The sequence below is a fragment of the Cloeon dipterum genome, chromosome X, assembly GCF_949628265.1.
Source record: "Cloeon dipterum chromosome X, ieCloDipt1.1, whole genome shotgun sequence".
Lineage (NCBI taxonomy): Eukaryota > Metazoa > Arthropoda > Insecta > Ephemeroptera > Baetidae > Cloeon > Cloeon dipterum.
Genome location: NC_088790.1, coordinates 15,987,404 through 16,009,705, shown reverse-complemented (window position 1 = coordinate 16,009,705; position 22,302 = coordinate 15,987,404). Strand labels below are relative to the sequence as shown.

Sequence of the window (22,302 nt, the reverse complement as noted above, 5' to 3'; positions counted from 1 at the left end):
AATTTTGTTGCAGACTTCTAAACTCAATAATGCTAGAGCAAATTAAGAACTTTAAATTTGATAAATAATTGTTTATCTTTTTAACATTATTCTTTGTTTAAGTTGTCAATTTAATTTAATAATTAAGTATTTTATAAAAAAAAATCTACTTTAATTTGAAAATTTGATCTTGTTTCTCCAAGTTCTTCATTCAGGGGCGTACTAATAATACATCCCTTTTTCTACCACCCTGTTATCATCGTTCACCTGTGGCCACATGAGTTTTGTTGATATTCACCTCTCAATCTTGACATAAGAATTGAGCAGAAATGCCTGTACCCTGCGGAGACGACGTTGTAGAAGACATTGAGGACTTAATTTCGGCCGAACCTTCAAAGTTACGTACCCGCGTGGCTAACGGGCACACGCAGAATGGCGCAAAAGTAGAAAAAGAACAAGAGGTGAGATTTCGTTAAATAATTTACCCAAACTTCTCACCTTTTTTGTCTCTTTGATTTGCGCATGTATTAGGTCAGCGAATTGTTGGAGCTAAGACCCAGTGAGGTTCCCAACACAGACAGCCACATTCCTGGCACACAGAAAATTTATTTCAAAACCTGGGGCTGTACTCACAACACGTCTGACAGTGAATATATGGCCGGCCAGCTAAGGGAGTATGGATATCAAATTGTTAATGATGGTATAATAAGTTTTAAATAAAGTTCCATTTTATACAAATACTAAGTTAAAATTATTAGATCAAAGAGACGAAGCTGACCTTTGGATTTTAAACAGCTGCACTGTGAAAACACCTGCTGAGGACCATTTGAGGTACTTTTCTCGCATCCTGCAAATTAAATAAATTTCTTTGCAACAAAATTCGTGTATAGGAATTATATGAAAATGGCCAAAGGGAAACCTTTAGTGGTAGCAGGCTGCGTGCCTCAGGGTGCTCCTAGGTCTGGGTACCTGAGCAACATTAGCACAATTGGCGTGCAGCAAATTGACAGAGTAGTGGAAGTGGTGGAAGAGACCTTGAAAGGTGCCTTAGATGCTTTTGATTAATCCAAATTACAAAAAATTCAACCTTTTTGCAGGCAATACTGTCAGGTTGCTTGGATCAAAGAGACAAGGAGGCAAGAAGCTTGGAGGTGCCTCCCTCCTGTTGCCCAAAGTTCGGCGCAATCCGCTGATTGAAATCATCCCCATTAGCACTGGCTGCCTTAACGCCTGCACCTACTGCAAAACTAAACACGCCAGAGGAGATCTGGGCAGCTATCCACCTGGTAACTAAACGAATTTAGCTTTTTGTTTTTATTGCTCTTGAAAAATTAATGTTGTCTTTTTTAAGTTAAAAGCATTGAAAAAATCAATAATTTTGACGCAACATTTAATCAAATTTTCTGTCATAAATTTTCAGCGGAAATAGTGGCACGAGCGCGTCAGGCGTTTGAAGAGGGCGTCTGCGAATTGTGGCTCACCTCAGAAGACACTGGTGCTTACGGCAGGGACATTGGCACCAATTTGACTGAAATGCTCTGGCAGGTGGTGGAAACTATCCCTGATGGCTGCATGCTTCGTCTTGGCATGACCAACCCACCTTATATGGTTGAGCTGCTGCCAGAAATGGTCAAAATCCTCAACCACCCCAGAGTCTACAGGTAAAATATGCTACAAACTTTGTAAAATTAAAAGTTGAGCCTGAAATTATTTTCTTTTTTAATGAAGCTCCTGTTCATATTTATTAATTTATTAATCCACGCAGTTTTCTGCATGTTCCTGTCCAATCGGCAAGTGATGGCGTGTTAGCTGACATGAAGAGGGAGTATGTTCGCTCTGATTTTGAACACCTCGTGGACTTTTTGAGGGAGAAGTAATTTATTTTAAATTCAAATATTCATTTTTAAATATTTCAATTTTTGATTTTAGTGTTCCTGACGTCAATATTGTGACGGACATAATTTGTGGTTTCCCTACTGAAAGTGAGCAAGATTTTGAGGAGACATTTGATCTGTGCATGAAGTACAAGTTTGTAAGCTTGTACATCAATCAGTTTTTCCCTCGTCCCGGCACACCTGCTGGTACTACAAAATTATCTCACTTACTTTAATCACTGAATCCGACATGATTAGCTAAAATGGAGCGAGTTCCACCAGCTGAGGTAAAACGGCGCACGAAAAAGCTGACAGACCTCTTCTTGTCTTATGAACCTTACTCTGGTTGCAAAGGAAAAACCTACAAGGCTTTGGTGACAGAGTTGTCTCATGACAAACAGCATTACGTTGCCCACAACAAAAGCTACCATCAGGTAAGCTTACTCCTTTTTCTAACCAATAGTCGGACTTTAAATTTTCCATTTTTAGATTTTGGTGCCCAAGAGACCGGAAATACTAGGAAAAGTGGTGACTGTGAGAGTGACGGAAACCGGGAGACATTACATGATTGCAGAAATTGTTGATGTCGACTCTGAACAACTAATGGCTGCCAGGTGTAAAGGAAACACTGCTCAACTGGCTAGTAATAGTGTTCAAGATAGTCACCTGATGTACACAATATCTATTATTGTACCATTAGTTGTGGCAATAGTTTTGCGAGTTGTTTGGATGTTTTTGTCTTAATGGCCAAGAGAAACTCAAACAAGTGCCTGGAATTTTTACCTACGATAACTAGCAAATAGTCCCTTTTGTGAATAGATGTGCATTGAATTTTACTGATGATTCATATTTTAGGTTTTCTTTCATGTATATAACTTCCAAAATATCCAACCACAACACTTTGGTACTTGTGAAAAGTTCAAGTCTTCATGAAATACTAGTTTTACATGATCAGTAAATTGGTTTCCTTAATCTTGCAATAAAATTGAACAAAATAAGGTTTGCAAGTGCAACTTTTTAGGTTAAAAATTTATTCAAAACACAAGAGGCTACTTAAAAAGGGTTATTGACAGTTACAAAAATATAATGTTCATTCTTTTGGGTCTTGTGGAATTTCTAGTTCTTCTGCGGCAGCCAAGTCAGACCTATTCTCAAACTTATTAACCTCAAACTTAGACACATCGGCTGCCAAAAGTCTCAAAAAGTGTATCCTCTCGCTTTTGGCAATGTAGACCCTAGCTGAGACTTTGCCCCTCCAGCCAACCAGGTGGAATTCCAACTGATCATCCTTGTACTCCAGGACGCAGCTTCCCATTTTAAAATCCTTAAGCTTCTCATAGAGGTCCGCAGAGAACTCTTCGATTTTTGGCGGCAGGGTGCCACTGTCGTTCTCCAGCAGCTTGATCATGTCCTCTTTACGAACCTGAACAATTCTGTCGGTGATCAGGGCCTGGATGCTGGGAAGACCCTCCTGCGCCAGCCTGTAGTCGCAGGTCATATCATCCACACTGCACCGGGAGAACACTTTCACGCCGGTGTTAATGATTTTGAGTTTGTCCTGGTTAAGGGTCACAACGTCCTTGACCGTTTCGTTGGTCATGTAAATGTTCTTCTTGCGGCCCTCCAAGGTGCGCGCCAACAGGACGGACGGGAACATCTTTGAGTTGATTTTGTAGTAGTCTCTTATTGAAGGCCAGGTTTCGTCATCCTCGGCCAAATAGAAAAAGGGGTCTTCCTTGAAGCCAAAAATCTTCCGTTTCTTCATGGCTGGTGCAGCAGTCCCCTCTTCTTGCTCTTGGCTTTCCTCACCAGGGCTCTCGCAAACCCTGTTTGCAGACTCCCACGGCAGAAATTTGTTCTTCTCTAAAACGGCTACAAAGAATCCTCCTGTGTTCTGCAGGTGAGGTAAAATCCGTAAACAGCGAGTCAGGTTTAGAGTCGACGCGACGTCCTCGCTAGGAGGGAAAAATTGTGGCCGCATCTGAGTGTGCACCAATTCGGGAACCTGGAAAATAATTTACATTAAATTATAATTATTTTATCTTGTTAGGTAGAAATTTCAAGGAAAATACATTTGAATAAGAGAGTAAGAGAACAGAAACTAAAAAATTAATTAGAATTAATTAATTCTTGTTAATAAACTCTGATTTAGCAGAAAACCAGTCGGGCTACCCCAATTACAAAATTATTTTAATTTTACAATTAATAGATTCATTTATGAAATTCAAAATGAACGATTGGCTTAACTTGGTGAGGAAATTGGTTCAATTTAAATTTCATTAATTACCTACGTGTGTAATTTTTCTCTTCTGTTCTAAAGATTCATTATTTAAATTTAGATATATGTTAATTCATTTAATAAACGATATAGCAGAACCCGTTGAGATAATATTTCTTACCTGTTCAAAAGAATCATAGGGCTCCAAGTTCTTTGACATTGGAGTCCACTTCGTGAGTCCAGGCACGCTTTTCAGGCCAGGCAGCTGAATCTCTGCCAGGGTGAGAGCACCGTCCGACTCCAGGAGCATGCGGGCCACGACAGCCTCATTCTCCACAGGGTTGTACGAGCAGGTGGAGTAGACCAGCTTGCCTCCGACCTGCAACATCTCAGCGCCTCGCTTCAGGATGCGGTACTGCATGCCGTGCAGGTTGTTCCCATTGCCAGGGTGCCACTTTACCCAGCCATCAGGGTTCTTCCTCAGGGTGCCATCCCCTGAGCACGGAACGTCACACAGGATGCGGTCAAACTTCAACACACGCTCTTTTCCATCCTGAATGACAAGATTTTTTTTCTAAATGAATTACTATTGTTATAATTATTTATTTTGTTTTGCAAACTAACAAGAGAAAAATGTCATTATTGAAACTTATAAAAAATGCAGTAATCTTCAGAAGCACGTGATAAATTTTAAGCTGATCTTTTAGAAATAGACAAGTTTATTGTGTCTCACAAAATAAAATTTGCACTTTCTTGAAATATTCTAGGCCTGTTACACAGACTGATTATTTTCCCCATACTGAAAAAAATTTAAAATCACATTTTTTCTATTCAAAAATAAAGACTAATTGCAAAAATTGCTCTATTTTAAAATTTTAAAAATGTGGTTTTAATTTAATAGTTTCAAGCTGTCAAACTGTGTATCTTTTGGCACAGAGTTTAATGTTCTTGCATAATTAGAACTCAAAATATTCTAACTATTGTTGATGTCTCTCAAAGACTTCACCCGTTATCCGTTAAAAGTGCATTACATTTTTTTAAGCAAACTTGGTTGTTTGAACACCTCTAAGGCACCCTAACATACCAAAAATATCAAATCTCTCATGGAATCACTCCCCAATGAAATGATCAGAAGAAGCAAACCTTGACAAGCTGGAAGTTAGGCATGGCAGAGGCATCGTGGTTGGTGACCAACAAACAGGGCGAATTGAGCCTCTTGGCTTGGTGCACAAGCATGTAGCACCTCTTGTTGTCCGCGTCGTTGGCCACCACCATTCCCGAGGGGATGGCGTCGCCGTCACGGTGCAGGGCTTCGATCAGTTGCGCCGTCTTGGAGCCGGGCGCGGCACACATGTCCAGGACAGTGTGATGCGGATGCACGTCCAGTGCCAGCGGCGGAATCATGCTGACCACTTCCTGTCTGCTCACGAAGCCCGCTTCAGTCTCGCCGACCAGGAAGTTGTGAAGCTGAAAGTTGGCTTCAGTTCTTCGGATGTCCCGCCTGGACATGTTCAGCTGCCACGCCAGTTTATTAGGATACCAGGGTAGGGCAAAGGCATCAATTTTTCCTGCATCTAGCTTTTCTTGAATGCATCTATGATGATAAAATGCGAATTTAGAAACACGGATTCAGACCGCTGGATTGTTACGAACCGTAAAAGACCCTTTTCCTGTCCCCTGCAGCTGGTAATCCTGAAGGCCGCCGGAAGGTCCTGCAGCATAGTCTGCATGAACTGTGAAAACTCGCTGTCGGAGCAAAGGTTTTGGGATTTGTAGTATTTCTCGAAGCCCTCGTTGCCTTTAACGATGTCTTTGTAGGAGCCCCTTTTCTCGTTGTTTTGGTCCTCCGGCTTCTTGCGCTCCCTTCGCTTCTGCATCTTCTTTCTACGACCCATGGTACGCCTCAGGAGACCCGGGAGATGTAAAAGGGTCGAAGAGCGGCTGAATGGAAGCGTTCTAGAGCGTAAAATGCGATTAAAAACGCAAATTTCACTTGAGCCAAGAGTGAGCCGGTCTAAACAAAAACAACGTGGTTAACAAGCATGTGAAAAGGGGGATGGGCCAATCTACACGAGGCACGAGCTCCGGCACGCCCCTCTTGCGCGTGGTGTTGTGTTATGTTTTGTTTCTAATGTTTCACTGTTTTCTACGCAACTCAAAACAAAATAACGCAAAATGCTTCGAATTAAGAACTTTCGGAAGTGCACCGTGGAAAGGTAAATAATTTTCGTGTGTTGTCTGGTCACCTCGGAGAGCAAAAGGCTTTTTAGTTAAACACAGTGACCAAAATTGAAGTATGTACATAGTATCATAATAATGTACATCACACACATAATATAAATTATGGAAAAGTTTCAGTTTCCATCGGGCTACACAATTCGCCAGTTCTTATGAGAATTCCATTTAAAAGTACATATGGGTGGCAAAAAACTGTAAGCTCGCGGTGAAAAGTGTAATTTTCCATAAATACATAATCTACATTTATTTTTTTTTTAATTTAAAGCCGTAAAAGCACTCTCCACAACATTGAAAAGCTAAATTATTTAATTTATCATTTTACATTCATCTCCATAAGTCTGCTCGTAATCCCTGCTGTAAGAGATTTTCAATGGATTATGTACATTAGATGTGAGAATGTTAATCTAAATCAGGCTCAAAATAAAAATTGATTCATCGCAACTTTCAGTGTGCTCAATAGCCCGATGCTTTACATTATTTATAACGTTGTATTGGTTGGTAGACTGGACTGACACGTACACATTTTTTATATTTAGGGATCAACCAATATCAGATTATATCATAGGTACAACATTTATATTTTTTACGTTTTCTGCCATATGAATGAACAATTTTAATTTTTAATTCGCCTTCTGTTCTTCAACTTTAATTTTGCTTATACATATAAGTAGTTGTACTGCCCCAATCGACTTTTCTTATTTTTCTTTATTTAGGTTTCCCATGCAGACGCCGTTCAATACTGATGGCACGACTGGGACAGTCTAAATATGAGGCGAATTAAGTGGATTCCTTGGATATCACCATCCTGGTCATCCTGGGGTACTCATTTTACCGTCCAGGTAATTGAGTTACTTTTGGTGTACAATTTCCACAGCTGGATTAATTGTTTTTAGTATTATATTTATATTATGTGGTTAAATATTAGGTACAATATTCTGTATTCTAAATTTAATTTGGTTTTTTGTACGGAAAGAAATATGAAATTCTGCTTTAATAATTCCAGAATTAGAATTTGATTTCCATTTTTTTAATGTTGCCAACACTCAACCTTTTATGACTGGAAATTCAACCTTCTGTTCAGCCAATCAATTAGGCAATCATCAGTAAACGGGGAAATAAAATTGCAGTGTCGGATTGCATACGTCATTCACACATGCACGTCTAGTTGAAATTTTGCGCTGCGCATTAGTCTGCTACATAGTTGCAATGCGAATTAATGTTGATAGCTCAATTGACATCATCGAGAAACAAACTCACCTTTAACACTAACCTAGAGCAGTGCAATTAACTATATTGCAATACTGCGTTGCGGTTTTAACTTTTATGCCGGGAAAAATGCGCCGCAGAAAGCAATGCCTAACCGTGGTTAATGCAGAAACCGAGTTGTCTGACTGACACCCTTGTGCGACCTTGACAATCGGACGCTCTAATTGTCTCTTCGTCAAGGGGCCCTCCTGCCTCGCACGCATTCAAACAGATAAATCACCAATCACTCCACGCGCGCAGTGTGAGAACATTGTTTTGACACTTGTTTCGCTTTTATTACGCACGCCAAATAGTTGGTAAAATAAATATTAAACTGTTGATATGCTGATTGAATAAACACTTTACAACAAGGTAATTTATCAAAGAAAATTCTAATACTTTTGTTCTCCTAATATCAGTAATATTACCGGTGTGTTGTTACACTGTTTAATAAAATTTAATTATCAGCTTATCATGTACAATTTGATAAACTCAAGTGGAATTTTCCTATATTATTGTTTAATTTTTAAAACAGTTATACCATCGTAGTATATCTAGTAAAATTTATGTTTGTTGATTTTTCTCAATTATCTCCCATGTATATTGAAGAGCGAGCACAAACAATTTGCATTTTTTAACCAAATCAGTTTTGAATATTTTTTATAATTAAGTTTTTTCATAAAACGATTAATCGTCCATTGCAAAAATATTTATTGAGCTTTATAATTATAAATTTTACGTTCATAATTCAGTCTCATTCTCTCATCCTCAAGCAATCATTTTTCGATTTAAAATGGTAATTATTATGTCAGGAATGGATTTAGTTTGTTTTCAATTAGCTGAATAGGTTGCTTTTGATTTCTCGGCGCACGCATTGTGAGAATACAAGAAATTTTGTTGAAATTATGTGCTATAAAATATCAGTTTCAATTTAATGGAATGTTTTAATTTATGAATCCGCATCATGGCTAATTATTATACAGAGGTGTTTGTTGGAGGGGAAGAAGTGTCTTCGTATCTTAATGGCGGCTTGTTTTTATCACGCTGAAGTTTTTGTTTTTCTTATCAGCTTTAGCAGTATTAGAGCTGGCAGGCTGTTTCCACGCGCTTCGCTTTCTCGTCTCTCTCCGTTCAGGTTTGAGTTAATCCTTTTTCCACCTCATGAGCCGTGAATGAGCAGTTGACTTTTGTTGACCTTGCGAGGACAGTCGGAAAACCTTGTTTCACGCCCAATTACCTGCCGCGTGCGAAAATATTTTGACAGATATAAAAATTGCAGTCTCATTAGCGACACAATGGGCAGAAATTTCTGCTGGGACTTTGTCATTTCCTTTGACAATTGCACAATGCTAATGAATTAAGTTAAAGAAACTTCTTTGAATCGATTCTCCCTTATAGAGAGCGGTCGTTGTCGCTGCGAACATGACGAATGGCACATATTTACAGGCTCATTGTAACTTAAACCAGTTTCTCCTTTTTTTAGTCGTGCGCACGACGAGCGTTTAAGATCTGAAATTCCCTAGAATCGTGCCAACCAGTTTCCCGCAGACGCCCCACAAACGACGTTTTAAATGTTCCAGAGCTATAGAGTTTTCATGCTTAGTGTTTCTCTAATTAACTTATAATTTCATTTCGAGTAACATGACTAAGCCTATAATTATACATTTATTTACAGTAAAGTAATCCTTAGATTTGGTACAAATATTTCTATTGCGCTTCCAATTTTCAAAGTTTCATTTTAAAAACAAAACCAAACGTCAAATATATTTATTTGCAATCAACTTAAATGTACTTGATGCACTATATTTTCACACTGCCACTGTCAAAATAAATTTAATATGTAAAATGTCAGTGCAACTGATTGGTTACTCCCGTCGGCCTAGGAAATACGCCCGGCGTAAACTTCTGTTATGACATGCTCCAGTTTTCTATTCTCATGACGTAATACAATTAATACGTTAATTTTTACAGCTGAATTGGAAAATTTAACCGTAAATGTAGTACCTGTTTGAATTTAAAATATATTATATGGTTTACATCATTAATAAAGAGATAACAAATTGTAGTATTAACAAGTAAACACTTTTAAATAATTCCATTGTGACATGTTCTGATGGCGTTGTGTAAATTAACTGACGGATACATGGAATCGAAACACAGCACAATTTCACGTAAGCCAATCGCGAGCAGGTCAGCTGCTGCCCCGGCGAGTTACCCTCTCCTGCGCAGCAAGGTCGTCTCTTGCACAAAAGACCCTCAGCTTTTATTATCCTAATGATAGACATCATACCTCCGCTCTGTGAGCTGAAATTGCTTCGAATTCCGTGTTATCGCGAGAATAATTGCCAGGTTCGATCTTTCTGGGCGCGTACCCAGCATCTCTCAAGAGCACTTATATACTCCAATATTATTGAGATGCGATTACAGTCTTGTTCTGAAGAAAACATGGGCGGAAATTTGAATCGCAAATTTGCAATCTCGAGGCGAATATAAAATTGCCTACAATAAGAACTAACTACTCATTTTAAAGGCCAATTTAATTTAAAAAAAAGTCACGGACAAATATTTTTCAGCTCGTGTACATTAAACGATTCCGAGCAACAATGATGAGTTTATTTTTACTCTTGAATGGTTCTATATTTATTTTTGAACCGACGCCAGTGACCTGCGCGCCCAAATCGACATCCTGCTTTCAAACGGTGAATTATTTGGCATTATCCGCGTGCAGTGCACATATTGTCACAATTGGGCTAGTCTCCCCTTTGACAGACAGTCATATCGGTCTAATACAATGTTGTTTCGTTGGAGACTTTAGCTTTCGCTCTATAATGTGTTGAAATAATGTTCGGATTGTGGAGTGGCCGCTTTGGGAGGGAGGAATGCACTTTCCTCTCTTAGAGTACTTGAGACAAAGGAGCACCCAGGCACGTACAATTTTTGCCTCAAAATTTCATGAAATTAGAAGAAAATTACTTATCAAAATTTTCAATCCTGCATCATTTCCAAGCTACGAAGTACGAAGCATTAGTATGACGCCTTATGGGAATTCCCACGTTAGTTCTGTTTGGGCATTTTTTTTAATTCCTAACAAAATGCTGATATATTTCGATTTTTTACGCATGGGAACAGTTAGCGACTTGTAGCACCTCATCAAATTAAAATCATTATTTCCGTAAAACAATCTGGAAACTTTTATGATGCATATCAACTTTAACTTTAAAGGTAAAGTCACTTCTATGGAAAAAACTTCAAGAATTTTGAAAAATAAAAAATGACCCATCAATCAGTTTGTATCGTCAAGGGGAGTCTTTTATAACAAAAATCATCACGATTGAACAAATATTTAAATTTAAATTGATTTTAAAGTTTTCCGAAAATTTTAACGCCAAATATCTAAATTAATTCCTAAAATATTAAACTTTTACTCAATAATTTTGCTATGGCTACTACCAGTCGAAATTAAAAAGTAGAATGAATCGGAAATGATATTTTACTACTGGGGTAGCCTTTTGTGCAGATCACACATTTCACATTTTTGCAGATATACATGTAAAATGCTAAGGTGAATATTACGTCGTTAAAGTGAAAATGGTTTGAGTCTTTAAGTGAAACCCTTTGTAAAAATAACCCATATTCCTTTCACTTAAAATCTTATTTTTAACTAAACTAATTACCAAGAGAAGGTGCTTTCCCGCCTGCAATCCCCTTGAAAAATTAATAAAGGTAAATTGAAGCAACATTATTCGCCACGAAAATGCAACAGCGGTCCATTAGTGGGCTGCAGTCGCTGCGTGATTCCCAATCAATTACTTAATAGTAGCCAAGCTATAAATAGAATTGGCCTACAATTCCACAAAATTACAAATCAAACAAAAGAACTATTTCAGTTTGATTATCTCCATGGAGCCGTGGAGGAGGGCAAATCTCTCCTAGCAACTATTCATGGAGCCAAATTTTGAGATAGGTTGGAGAGCTTGATATAGAACAGTTACCAAATAACCACAGAACCGAAAGAGATAATTTTCACAAGATTTGATTTGCTCAGGCAAGAACTCCGCTCTGTTAAAGACACCAAAGTGTCGAGTAATTTATTTTTAAATGACTTCTTTTGCAATTTTAATATAATTATAATCTCTGTGCTTTCCTCGCGAAAATGAAGACTTAGAATACAAATTCTTTCTAATGTTCATGTTCCCTGACCTTGTCTGCGTGAAAAGTCGCACGCGACTGGCTTCCGCTAGCGGCTGCCGTGCGACCGAGTCAAAAGGATTATTTCCGCCGTGCACCCAATTAACTTTCACTGCAGCCGTTTACAGTTTGATTGGTCCCGGTCAATTGCACTGCCGGCGTCTGCAGGGCGGGGAAAGCAGCTGACTGATTGTGAGTGCTGCCGATTTGCAGCTAAAAGAGTATGTGAAAAGCGACATTCATTCTGCGCACGGAGCCACGCGGACAAAAATAATTTCGAGAGAGGGACACTCGAGCATGACGAACATTACGAGCCTCTTGCGAAACGGATTTTGGCGCCTCGTCACCGCCGCAACAGATGCAAAAGAAGCCACGTGAGGCCGGCTTTTTTGGGATGCCGTGTACTATTCAAAAAATACTTCTGTTGCCTCCGACAAATTATGTGAAACACGACATCCGTTGAAATATTGCTATTTTTCTCAGGGGTACTTTCAAACCGTTCACAGTGATTTCTCTCGAGGGTTATTTTCTTACAATTATTCACTGACGAAAAATTTATGTTTGTATTGCTCTTATTCTGATTTAGACCTAGTTTTGTTTTTTACCTTCAAGAAAAGAAACCCTGAAAGGCTTAACTTCCCTGTATGAGATACCGTACCAGGAAAAAATCTCAGATGCTCTCGCGTTCTAAGGAAAATACAATCAGACACATCTTGCAAAGAATAATAATCGTAAAACTTCGTCATTCAATTGCTATCTATAGATACATGAAAATTTATATTACTGTTTCAATATTTTCACGGTCTGAAAAGACAAATCTGAAACCCTGGATTCTTACTTTTTTCCTTGCAAAACTGTATTTATTGTGTATTGCAACAATAAAATCAAATTTCCAGGTTTTCAATAGGAATCAATTTTTTTTAAAGAAATTATGTCGACCATTTTTTTAAAATACCTTTTTAATTACTCAATTTTTATATTACTTGCTCAAGCTCTCCAGCATGAACATGGCAATAAAAAATTTTGCCAACTGGTTCAAACCGGATTTTTTTCAAATGATTTAGACTTTTTCCGATTTTCACCAAATAATTATGACTTTTCCTGGAAGTAAAAATTTGCCAATCACAAATTTAATTTTTGAAGGGGTTAGGTCGTTTAACTTTCACTTAATTGAACTAAGAGATCTACTTGAATAAAAATTTGTCACCCTATAACCAGTGTAATGGTCTTTTCTGGAAAAGTTGGCATTTTCCGAATTCTTCAATGATATCTGTAAATTATGTTCCGAATTAACGAATAATCAACAACGCGTTTGTTTCCTTTTACTTTGCTCGAAAATTAAATGAAAACAAGTTGTTTGGAAATCCCCGGGTCCCGTATCGCGAGTTTATCATTTGCCTCATCCTGGCACACAATCAGTTTGCGAATGTTCAAAAATTTATGAACTCGCTGTCGCAGAATGCGGGATTTCCAAGCATCTCTCGGTGAGAGCAGGTTTTCATTGAGGGCAGTTTTTTAGGGAATCCCCCAAAGTTTCCTTATACAGTGTTAGGACTATAGTTCATTGGTTTCGAATGGACGCCGTGATAACTCGCACGCACTCCTCTCGCCCTTCCCCCTGTGGCTTCCTTAGAGCGAGCATTAAAGTGGAATGACGATATTGTCGTAGGGTATTTCAGCGTAAAGAGAGGTGATGCAACGCTCGGAGTAATCTACCATTTTCGATCCTGGCTCGCGTCACACTGCTCAGTAATTGCAAATGATATGCGAAATGTTTAGTTATAATTAATGCAGATCAGTTAGGCAAATTGGCTGTTACGTGACCTTTCCTCTCAATCATCAGCTCAATTGATCAATGTCAGTGTCAAACGTTTCCACTTTGTTGACCGTAAATATGTTATAATTAAATATTAAGTAATGTTGTTTATTTTTCATGATTTTTCTCAATGAAATTCCTATGGTAAGATATTGAAAATCAACTTTAAATCCTTAAATTAGCTACTAACTTTCAAGGACAAATTTTGTTGTTTAGTGTCCAATTTGTTGATAATTCATTAGATAATCAGGACATAAAGGTCAGCAGAGTAAAAATTAGATGATAATGGGTCGATGAAACTAAAAAAATCCTATTTTATGGCCCGCCATCACTTAAATTGAATTGTGATGAGTAACAAAGTTGTCTAACTCTAAATCCCGTGTGTATTCCATGTCTTTCACCAGTTTATATTTATATGCCAAAACCATATTTTAATTATTAAAATAACGAATTAAAAAAGTACACTGGAAGAGAGACATACATTATGTATGTTGTGTTAGCAAATAAGTTGATGAACAGGTTTTTTATTTGTTCAAACCTAAACTGGGTCGTTTCGGTTGGAGCCCCTATGGCATTGCCCAAAATTATTTGCATGATGTTTTTAAATGTCAATTGATATAATGTAGCTCTAGTCTAAACACTTTCCTTATATCATTATTTAAATCAGGGTATAAACTCCTCAACAAGATATGGTCAAACAGCGATTTCAGTCTTTGAAACATATTAAAACAGCCAGTCCTATTTTTAGACTGACTTTAGAGGGACTTTCCTTGAAATCAGTGTGTTCTAAAATTAGATAAATGAATTATAAATAATTATTTTGCTATTTTATTTTTTCAAATATTTCACAAACATTATTACTATTGGTTATTTAACGAAAAAATCGTTCCTATAAATACCAGCTCTGGTAGCCCTGAAACAGATCAATTAGGTCATGATAATAACTTGATTGCTCTAAAACAGTCCTGACGTGAGCGAAAAATGGCTGAATATCACTCTAATTGGCCAATTCCGCTTCAAATCTATTCGATGCCAAATTTTAGGATCAATTTTTTGCCGATTTCTCATTCAATTTGTGCTTTTTGCATCTCCTACTTGCCTATTCACGATATTGGGTATTTCCTAAATTGGCGTATAATTAAGAGAAAAGTTTCTCGGAAACCAATTGTCTATTATGCAGACGTCTTGCAAAATTGGCCTAATTAAAAGGAATCGCAAACGCGCCCGCAGCTACCTGGCTTTGAATTTCGCCACATGAATTGATTCTGCGTGCAGAGCAAAAAGCGATAAGGAGCGCAAAATTTGCCAAACAAAGAGCGCGAAGTAAGCCTCGGACAAAAAAATGCGTGACGCAAATTTGGCCGGCGTGTGCGTCAAAGCTAAATTGCACACACATTTGAGCGTCACCCTGCGTTCCTTGCACTGTCCCGAGTTCGCATCTGGGCTGAAAGAAGAGACGAGAGAGAGAGAGAGAGAGAGAGAGAGAGAGACGCTCACGCGGCTCGATTCGGATCAAATTCGAAACGGCCTCGCAAGGTCGATTTTTATGTATTAGTGCGGGCTGGCTTAGGCGTGTCTCTCTCCTGTTTCCATTCAGTATTACTGATGACCTTCAGTTTAATCGCTCCTTCGATAAACTGGATCGAAAATGAGCCAGCATAAAAAGGTGGCAAAGGTTGTTCCTATATTGGACAGATGAATTTGCTAGTCGAGAATTATCAATAGTGAAAAAGTCAACTTTGGACAAAAATTCATTGTCTGGGTCCTTTTGGAAATAACTGCATACTGATCAACCTTGCAAGGCAATTTTCCTAATTATAGCGGCTAGGAATATCTTGGGTGTAAATTTCGAAGCCAAATAAGCTTTGAACAGCTTTCTTGACTTGGTAGAAAAGGGAAATTAAAAAGCTCGAGGTACAAGAAAAACGGTGTCAATCGGCCAAAATTATTCTGATAAAGGTTCTGAAAGACTATCTAAAATAGGATTAGAGAAAAGCTTCCTTGAATGTGTTTCGAAAGTCAAAGTGAACAGCGTAAATCACGCACGGTAAAACAAAGGCTTATCTAAATTTATCTCGGAAGAAATGCGACGGACATGCGTTCCGAGAAATCAGACGGAATATTTGAGAAGAAAAAAATCTGTCTTCTCGCGTCACAAGATTAGTTATATACCGTTGTTTTTTCATCAGTCGGTTGCACAAAAAATTGTGACTTGACGCGCAACCTTGGGTTTACCTGAGCCAATGGCAGGACGGGCAGCAGGGGCTCGGCCGGCGAGAGGAGGGGCCGAGCCTTTAAAGCGCCGTCGCTCGACTAGATTCGTTTCAGTTGTTGCATACTCCATCCGACCAACACACCACCAACCCGATTTAACTAAGGTCGATTTTGCTCAGGTCCAGAGATGACGACTGTCCGCAGAAAGTGAGAACGGGTGTGCTGCTCGAGCGAAAGGATTTTGTGCTTCGCTCTTCCCGTTTGTCGTCTGGAAAATAAGAAAATTATGACGAGCCTCAGTGCATTCTTGCTGCCGTTGCTGCTGGCGGCCGGCGCCTTCTGTAAGATCTCCGACCTGCCACCTCCATGTCCTAGGTGAGTACTCGTGCTTTTGCGACCTTAGCCCGCGTGAACTTGAAGTGTCATTGCGGCGCGGACGTGGTCCGAGATTTGCGCCAGATTTGTTGGTCGGTGCCAATATAGACCAGACAGGCTAGCGAGATAATTAACTAAAATGTTGAATTAAAAATTCTTTGAACGTTTTTGCATTTTCTATCATTAAGATTATGCGATAATTTTTTTATTCAATATTCTCGGAGTGACTATCGTTTTGGATTTTTTTTTAAAAAATCGTGTCACTTGCCAATTTTTATACTTGATTGAAAATATTTAAAATAACTCTAATTTACATTTTTTGAACGATTTTCCTTATTTATCTCTCCGGCCTTTGATAGATGTCTCAATTATTCCACTATCAATGTTAACAGTATGGCTAAAGACCTAATTTCAGCCTTGTTTGGTGTGCCGAGTCGAAAGTAAAAGTCTTTGTGTGTACGCGGCCTTTCATTGAACGCCGAGCATGTGCACAATTCCTCTCGAATGCGCCATCGGAATTTGTAAACGACTTGGCCCTTTCTGAATAAAAAATTCCGTGTGCGCCCGTGAAAATTAACAAAGGAAGCTTTTGTAGTGTCACTTGGCGACAGTCTGAGCTTCAACACTCCCGAAATAACACATCAGAGATCGGAGAAGACGCACAATTGAGCTCTGAAAACGACCTAGATTGACTTAGTTGGACTCTGGCGATTTCCACACTCGCAGCCGCCTTATGTAATTGCGAGAGCCGTGAGTCTTGGAAGTGAAGCTCTTCTGCTCGCTCGGTTTGCGTTGAGAAGAGATAAAAAAAAACTAGTTTCCTTTGCACAGAGCAATTCAAGCTCTCTTTATATGCGGATACGAAACCTGTTCCCACGAATAATGAGGAAAATTATTCAACGAAAGTGTGTTGAACTCATGCAGGGTATTTTTGGCTAAATATAAAACAATTTTCCTAGAAGTCATTGAGCAATTAGCTAACAAACAACTCCTCGATGTGCCTGAACGATTTGCATGTTTATGGTTTCAGTGAAATTTACTGCCACGGCGAGCTGTTGAAAACGGTCCAAATAAATTCTCCGTACCCCGACTCTAAAACCTTCGTTGACATGAAGATGAAGTACAGCGTGCCCGAGACGCTGGTGCATTTCGAGAAAATGATGAACTCAACAAATCAAAAGCCAAGCAAGCTGGACGTGGAGATCTTCCTTAATGCGACCTTTGATCCAGCCGGGCAAGAATTTGAGGACTGGGACCCCTCTGACTGGACTGCCACCCCCAAGTTCCTCGACTCCGTCGTCGATCCAGACCTGAAGGCGTGGGGCGCGAAGCTCAACGACCTCTGGAAGTTCCTAGGCCGCAAGATCAAGGACGACGTCAAAACGCATCCTGAGCAGTACTCTATCATTTACGTGCCAAATCCTGTCATCGTCCCTGGAGGACGCTTCCGGGAGTTTTACTATTGGGATTCTTACTGGATAGTCAAAGGGCTCCTCCTTTCAGAAATGAATCACACTGTGAGTTTGAAATAATTGAAAATCTTCTAAAGAAATTGTTTTTCCAATTGCTTTTAAATCATTTTTAATTTAATCGAAAAGAAAGTTGAACTTATATCTTAAATTTAAATCACTAATAAATGAAAAAATATATTTTACAAAATTAAAAAAAATGAACATAATTTTTCCTTTTATTTTTCTGCGTGTCCTTTTCTAAAGGCTAGAGGAATTAAATCGCTACTTAAATTACTCACGCAGATGAATTATCTTATAAAGATCCTTATAAAAATTATTTTTATGGGGAACTATTTGAATTTTGGTTCCTCAACTGAGATTATAATAATTTCAGCATTTTATTTTAATAGTTTTATCCCATTCAATTCAAACAATTTGTCGAGTATGGCTTAAATTTTTACATTTTAATTTATCAGGTGAAAGGTATGCTGAGCAACTTCCTCACCATTGTGAAAGAGTACGGTTTCATCCCTAACGGCGGGCGCATCTACTACCGCCAGAGATCTCAGCCACCGCTGCTCATCCCAATGATGGAGGCCTACTACGACAAAACGCAAGACTTGCAGTTCATCAGGGAGAGTGTCAGCATCTTGGAGAAGGAGATTGAGTTTTGGATGACAAATCACACCGTTGAAGTGGATAAAGATGGCAAGAAGTATACATTGGCCATCTACGGGGACCGCTCTTCAGGGCCCAGGCCCGAGTCATACAAAGAAGATTACGAGACCGCTCATGTCTTCGCCACCGAGGAAGAGCGGGAGAATTACTATTCTGAGCTGAAGGCGGCTGCCGAGTCTGGCTGGGATTTCTCCTCTAGGTGGTTCATTCTCGACGGAACCAACCAAGGTGAGCTTGCTGGCCATACTTCCATGCTTTGTAGGTTTGTAGGTTTTAATGAGAGCAGTGCGTAGTTGGTGGAAGTGTTATTCTCTCCATTAAACAAATCACTCTCTTTTTGTTATACACAATAAAGCCTAATTGAAATGATAGCCCGGATAGCCCAGTTAAAATACAGTAGCTTATCCCAAAATTTCCAGCATGGGAACATAGATTTTGGTTTGAAATATAAACATTTTGTCCACCCTGTTGGCATTGGTCCTCGGATTTGGATGAAATTTGCTGGAGAGGTTGCCCTAGTAGTCCTACGTCGCACTCTCAAATATTATCCCTTATATTCCCTGTTTAATCGGGGATCAAAGTTCTACAGGGGCTAAAAATCGATGTTTTAGGAGAATTGTAATTTTTTTGAATAAATGTAAATAAAAAAATTTTGGGTCTTAAATGTTCTAAATTTGAGATTTGACGCCAAACAACTTACACGGGATGTAGGTCACTAAAATCTGGTCGAATTTTTCAAAAACTTTATTAAATCCTGAAATAGCCAAATTATATACAAATACAACATACATCTTAATGTTCTAGAAAACTAATATTCCAGTCAGGAAATTAGAAAAAAATAAGGGATTGCAATAAAATACCAGATTTATTTATTGTGTTAACAATTTCTGGGTATGCTTTTTAGTACTAACTTCATTTATGAAAATAAATACTAATCCCATTTCCCCCATGAATTAATCGATTTTGGTTAAAAATTAATTAAATTCTCCTTTTTAATTTTTCAGGCAACATTACTAATGTGAAAACTCGTTTCATCGTGCCAACGGATCTGAACGCCTTCCTCTTCTGGGACATGCAGATTCTGTCTCGTTTCTTCCACCTGCTGGGCAACGAAGAGCGGGCCACCTATTATAAAAACGCGTCGGCCACCCTGATGGAGGCTGTGACTGCAGTGCTGTGGCACGAGGAGGTGGGCGCCTGGCTCGACTACGACCTGATCAACGAAAAGAAGCGTGACTACTTCTACCCGTCCAATCTTGCGCCACTCTTCACCGGCTGCTATGACCAGAGCAAGGAGGCTGACTATGTGCAAGGCATAATGCGCTACCTGCAGAAGACTAACGTCATGATCTACTACGGTGGCGTGCCCACCTCGCTGGAACACTCTGGCGAGCAGTGGGACTACCCGAATGCGTGGCCACCTCTTGTATACTTAATGATCCACGCCCTGGACAGGACCAACGACACGTTCGCTAAGGAGCTTGGTTACGAGATTGCTGAGCGATGGGTCAGGGCCAACCACAAAGGCTTCAAAGAGACGCAAGCCATGTTCGAAAAGGTAATGAACGAAGGATTGATTTTTTAGTGATTATTGCACGATGTTAGTCAAGCAGAGTCCAATGGGGGCATGACAAGCTACTGGTGATAAACAATGACTCGTCGTGATAATGAATTAGCTTATTATTTGCAGTAGAGGAAAATGATTATAAAACGTAAATTCTAATTGATAGTTAAGCTTAAAATGCGTAGGGAAGGATCTAAAAAATGACACCCGTAAAATGAGATAAGCATTTTTTGTAGCCAAGAGTTAGACACATTTTGTAGCTTCTTAATTTTAAAGACACTTAAAAAATATTTATCTCTTAACCGTCTGTAATTGATAATCTCAATTTTATCAAAGAGACAAATTGCGCATAAATCCTAAGGTTTTTCCAAAACAATTAACACCAACATTTTTTTAAATTTTTAATCAATAAACATTGACAATTATTGTATTTAATATATCTCTAAAAATATGATACCCTTCACTACTCTGTAATGATTCAAATTGCAAAGAAAATTTCCGATATTTACTCTACTGGACTAACAGCTAAAAACGTAGCACTAAGACTTGCAAATTTTTGCTCACGAGTAGAAATAAAAAAGAAGCCATCGCCTGGACAAACCGGATATTTATTGGTTTTTATTTATTTTCTAAAAAAAACAGGTCTTAAGAAAACCGGACGGACCGGACCACCCTGGAAAAATTAATTGTTTAGTTAATGTGTAAATTTTCCCAAGCATTTACATATGAAACATAAATATGCTCTTTGTTTTTTTGCACTTGCCAATTCTAAATTTTTTCTTGTAGTACGACGCAACAGTTGTTGGTGGCTATGGAGGAGGTGGCGAATACGAGCTGCAGCTCGGCTTTGGCTGGACTAACGGCGTGATCATGGACTTGCTGGCCAAGTACGGAGATCGTCTCACGCCGGATCCACAGAATGGATACCACGGCGCCAGCGTGCCACAGAACTCAGTCACGCCGGCCCTTATCTTCCTAGGACTAGTCGTGGCCAGTATGGCGTTGTAAGGTAAACCACAAAACCACCATACCATAATGCAAGTCATGAGCACCGTTAAGACAATATGGCATTTAGATATAATTATTTCTCCTTCTTATTTACACGAGATTTTGTATGAGAATTCCTGCTATAAAATCTTTTATTCAATTTTTTAGCGATATCTTTTTTACCCATTTAAGACATTTTTGACACTCTTCTTAACTTGATTCTTCATCTCTGTTACAGTATTGTTTCGCTTGGAAAGACTTCTTGTGATTGTACCAAAAATATTGCACGACAACTGCGGATGGATGCATTTTGCCAGCGACAAAGCAAAGAAAGCATCTGCACGCACAGCTCTCTTTTACTTTTCTAATTCAGTCTGTGCGCCTGCAACTCGAGAGCGACGACCGCAAACAGGCTTCTGCATGCTTGCATGGTTTTCTATACAGTGATTTGTGTGTGTAGCTTTTGCTGTCTGATCCAAAATCAGACAGGACTGCTGTGGATTGAGTTATTTTTATTGCTAGGACTCTCTGTGATATAATTTGGGTGCAATTGCAATAATGAATTTGGCGCTTTAGCCAGACTGTGGAATACACACTGCTTATAAAATCCATTCCTTTCCTGATATTATTCTAAGTTTCGCGACTTGAGCAGTTTATCTATTCCAAACGTTGACGATTTCAAAGTCTGCTTTTAAGGAAATAATTTATTCATCCAGTGTCAAACTAAGAATTTTTGTTAGTTTATATCAACAGTGTATATTGTTACATTTGCTGGCCTTGAGCTTTTGTAAATAAACGACACTTATACTGCAATAGATTTGCACTGTTTTTGCCTTTTGAACACGCTGACTGCATGCTCAAAATTATCTATTAGTTTCCCCTCTCAACCGTGTTTCTCATCTGCTGCCCCAGGGTTCTGTTCATGAGGAAGCGGATAATCGATCAGCGAGGAAGGTTTTGCCCGCAGTTCTTTGGTGACTACCAGGAGTTACAGACAAACTTGAGCTCGGCAAGTTGAGAAAGACTGCGCCTCAGGGAGACAAGTCATTTACATAGTGCCAAGACTGCTAGTTATTGTGTTACTTTTTAGTTCCGAGGTCTGTTTTCCTTATACTGAACAGTACTCTACTTTTGATTGTAGCATAAACTGAGGAATCTCATAGTATTCATTTCGAGATCGAGTTAAGTGCTCATTTTCATAAACTAAGCTCTCTGTTATGTTTCTCATATTATCACAAAGAATTAATTGAAATTAATCTCTGAAAGAATGTAGTATGATCCTGAGCAAATTTACTAAGCGAACAAATTACGGTTGAATAGATCCTGTTAGATTTTTAGAGAATAAAACATTTAGGCTGGTTCCCAAAGTTTATAACATCGATTTTATTTAAAAGGGTATTTTTAATTAATTAATAGCTCCAAATGAGTCTGATAGAACGTCTTTTGAGATACGCCAAAAAGTGCAGGAAAACTGA

At 38.8% G+C, this 22,302-nt stretch overlaps 3 protein-coding genes across 6 annotated transcripts; 2 read left to right on the top strand and 1 right to left on the bottom strand.

Moving 5' to 3' along the window:
- The first annotated feature begins 162 nt into the window (after window positions 1-162).
- Window positions 163-2,860, top strand: LOC135946821 (threonylcarbamoyladenosine tRNA methylthiotransferase). The gene is made up of 10 exons (XM_065495235.1): window positions 163-440; window positions 511-679; window positions 738-810; window positions 870-1,021; window positions 1,077-1,265; window positions 1,400-1,640; window positions 1,745-1,852; window positions 1,909-2,060; window positions 2,112-2,287; window positions 2,343-2,860. Exons 1-10 carry the CDS (start codon window positions 309-311, stop codon window positions 2,595-2,597), a joined length of 1,647 nt encoding a protein of 548 aa, XP_065351307.1. The 5' UTR covers window positions 163-308; the 3' UTR covers window positions 2,598-2,860.
- Window positions 2,849-6,119, bottom strand: Nsun2 (tRNA (cytosine(34)-C(5))-methyltransferase Nsun2). The gene is made up of 4 exons (XM_065495224.1): window positions 5,725-6,119; window positions 5,215-5,665; window positions 4,253-4,624; window positions 2,849-3,858 (listed from the first exon to the last, which is right to left on the bottom strand). Exons 1-4 carry the CDS (start codon window positions 5,964-5,966, stop codon window positions 2,944-2,946), a joined length of 1,980 nt encoding a protein of 659 aa, XP_065351296.1. The 5' UTR covers window positions 5,967-6,119; the 3' UTR covers window positions 2,849-2,943.
- A 151-nt stretch (window positions 6,120-6,270) lies between these two features.
- On the top strand, window positions 6,271-22,205 carry Treh (Trehalase). Of its 4 annotated transcripts, XM_065495230.1 has the most exons (8): window positions 6,271-6,287; window positions 7,023-7,148; window positions 15,952-16,147; window positions 17,178-17,664; window positions 18,075-18,504; window positions 19,281-19,834; window positions 20,627-20,844; window positions 21,740-22,205. In XM_065495230.1, the coding sequence occupies exons 3-8, from the start codon at window positions 16,059-16,061 to the stop codon at window positions 21,843-21,845; spliced, it is 1,884 nt and encodes a 627-aa protein (XP_065351302.1). In that variant the 5' UTR covers window positions 6,271-6,287; window positions 7,023-7,148; window positions 15,952-16,058; the 3' UTR covers window positions 21,846-22,205. The 4 variants fall into 4 exon arrangements, with proteins under 4 accessions (XP_065351302.1, XP_065351303.1, XP_065351306.1 ...); XM_065495231.1 differs by lacking the exons at window positions 6,271-6,287; window positions 7,023-7,148 and adding an exon at window positions 8,613-8,689; XM_065495234.1 differs by lacking the exons at window positions 6,271-6,287; window positions 7,023-7,148 and having other exon boundaries at window positions 15,553-16,147; window positions 20,627-20,849.
- Window positions 22,206-22,302: the final 97 nt, after the last annotated feature.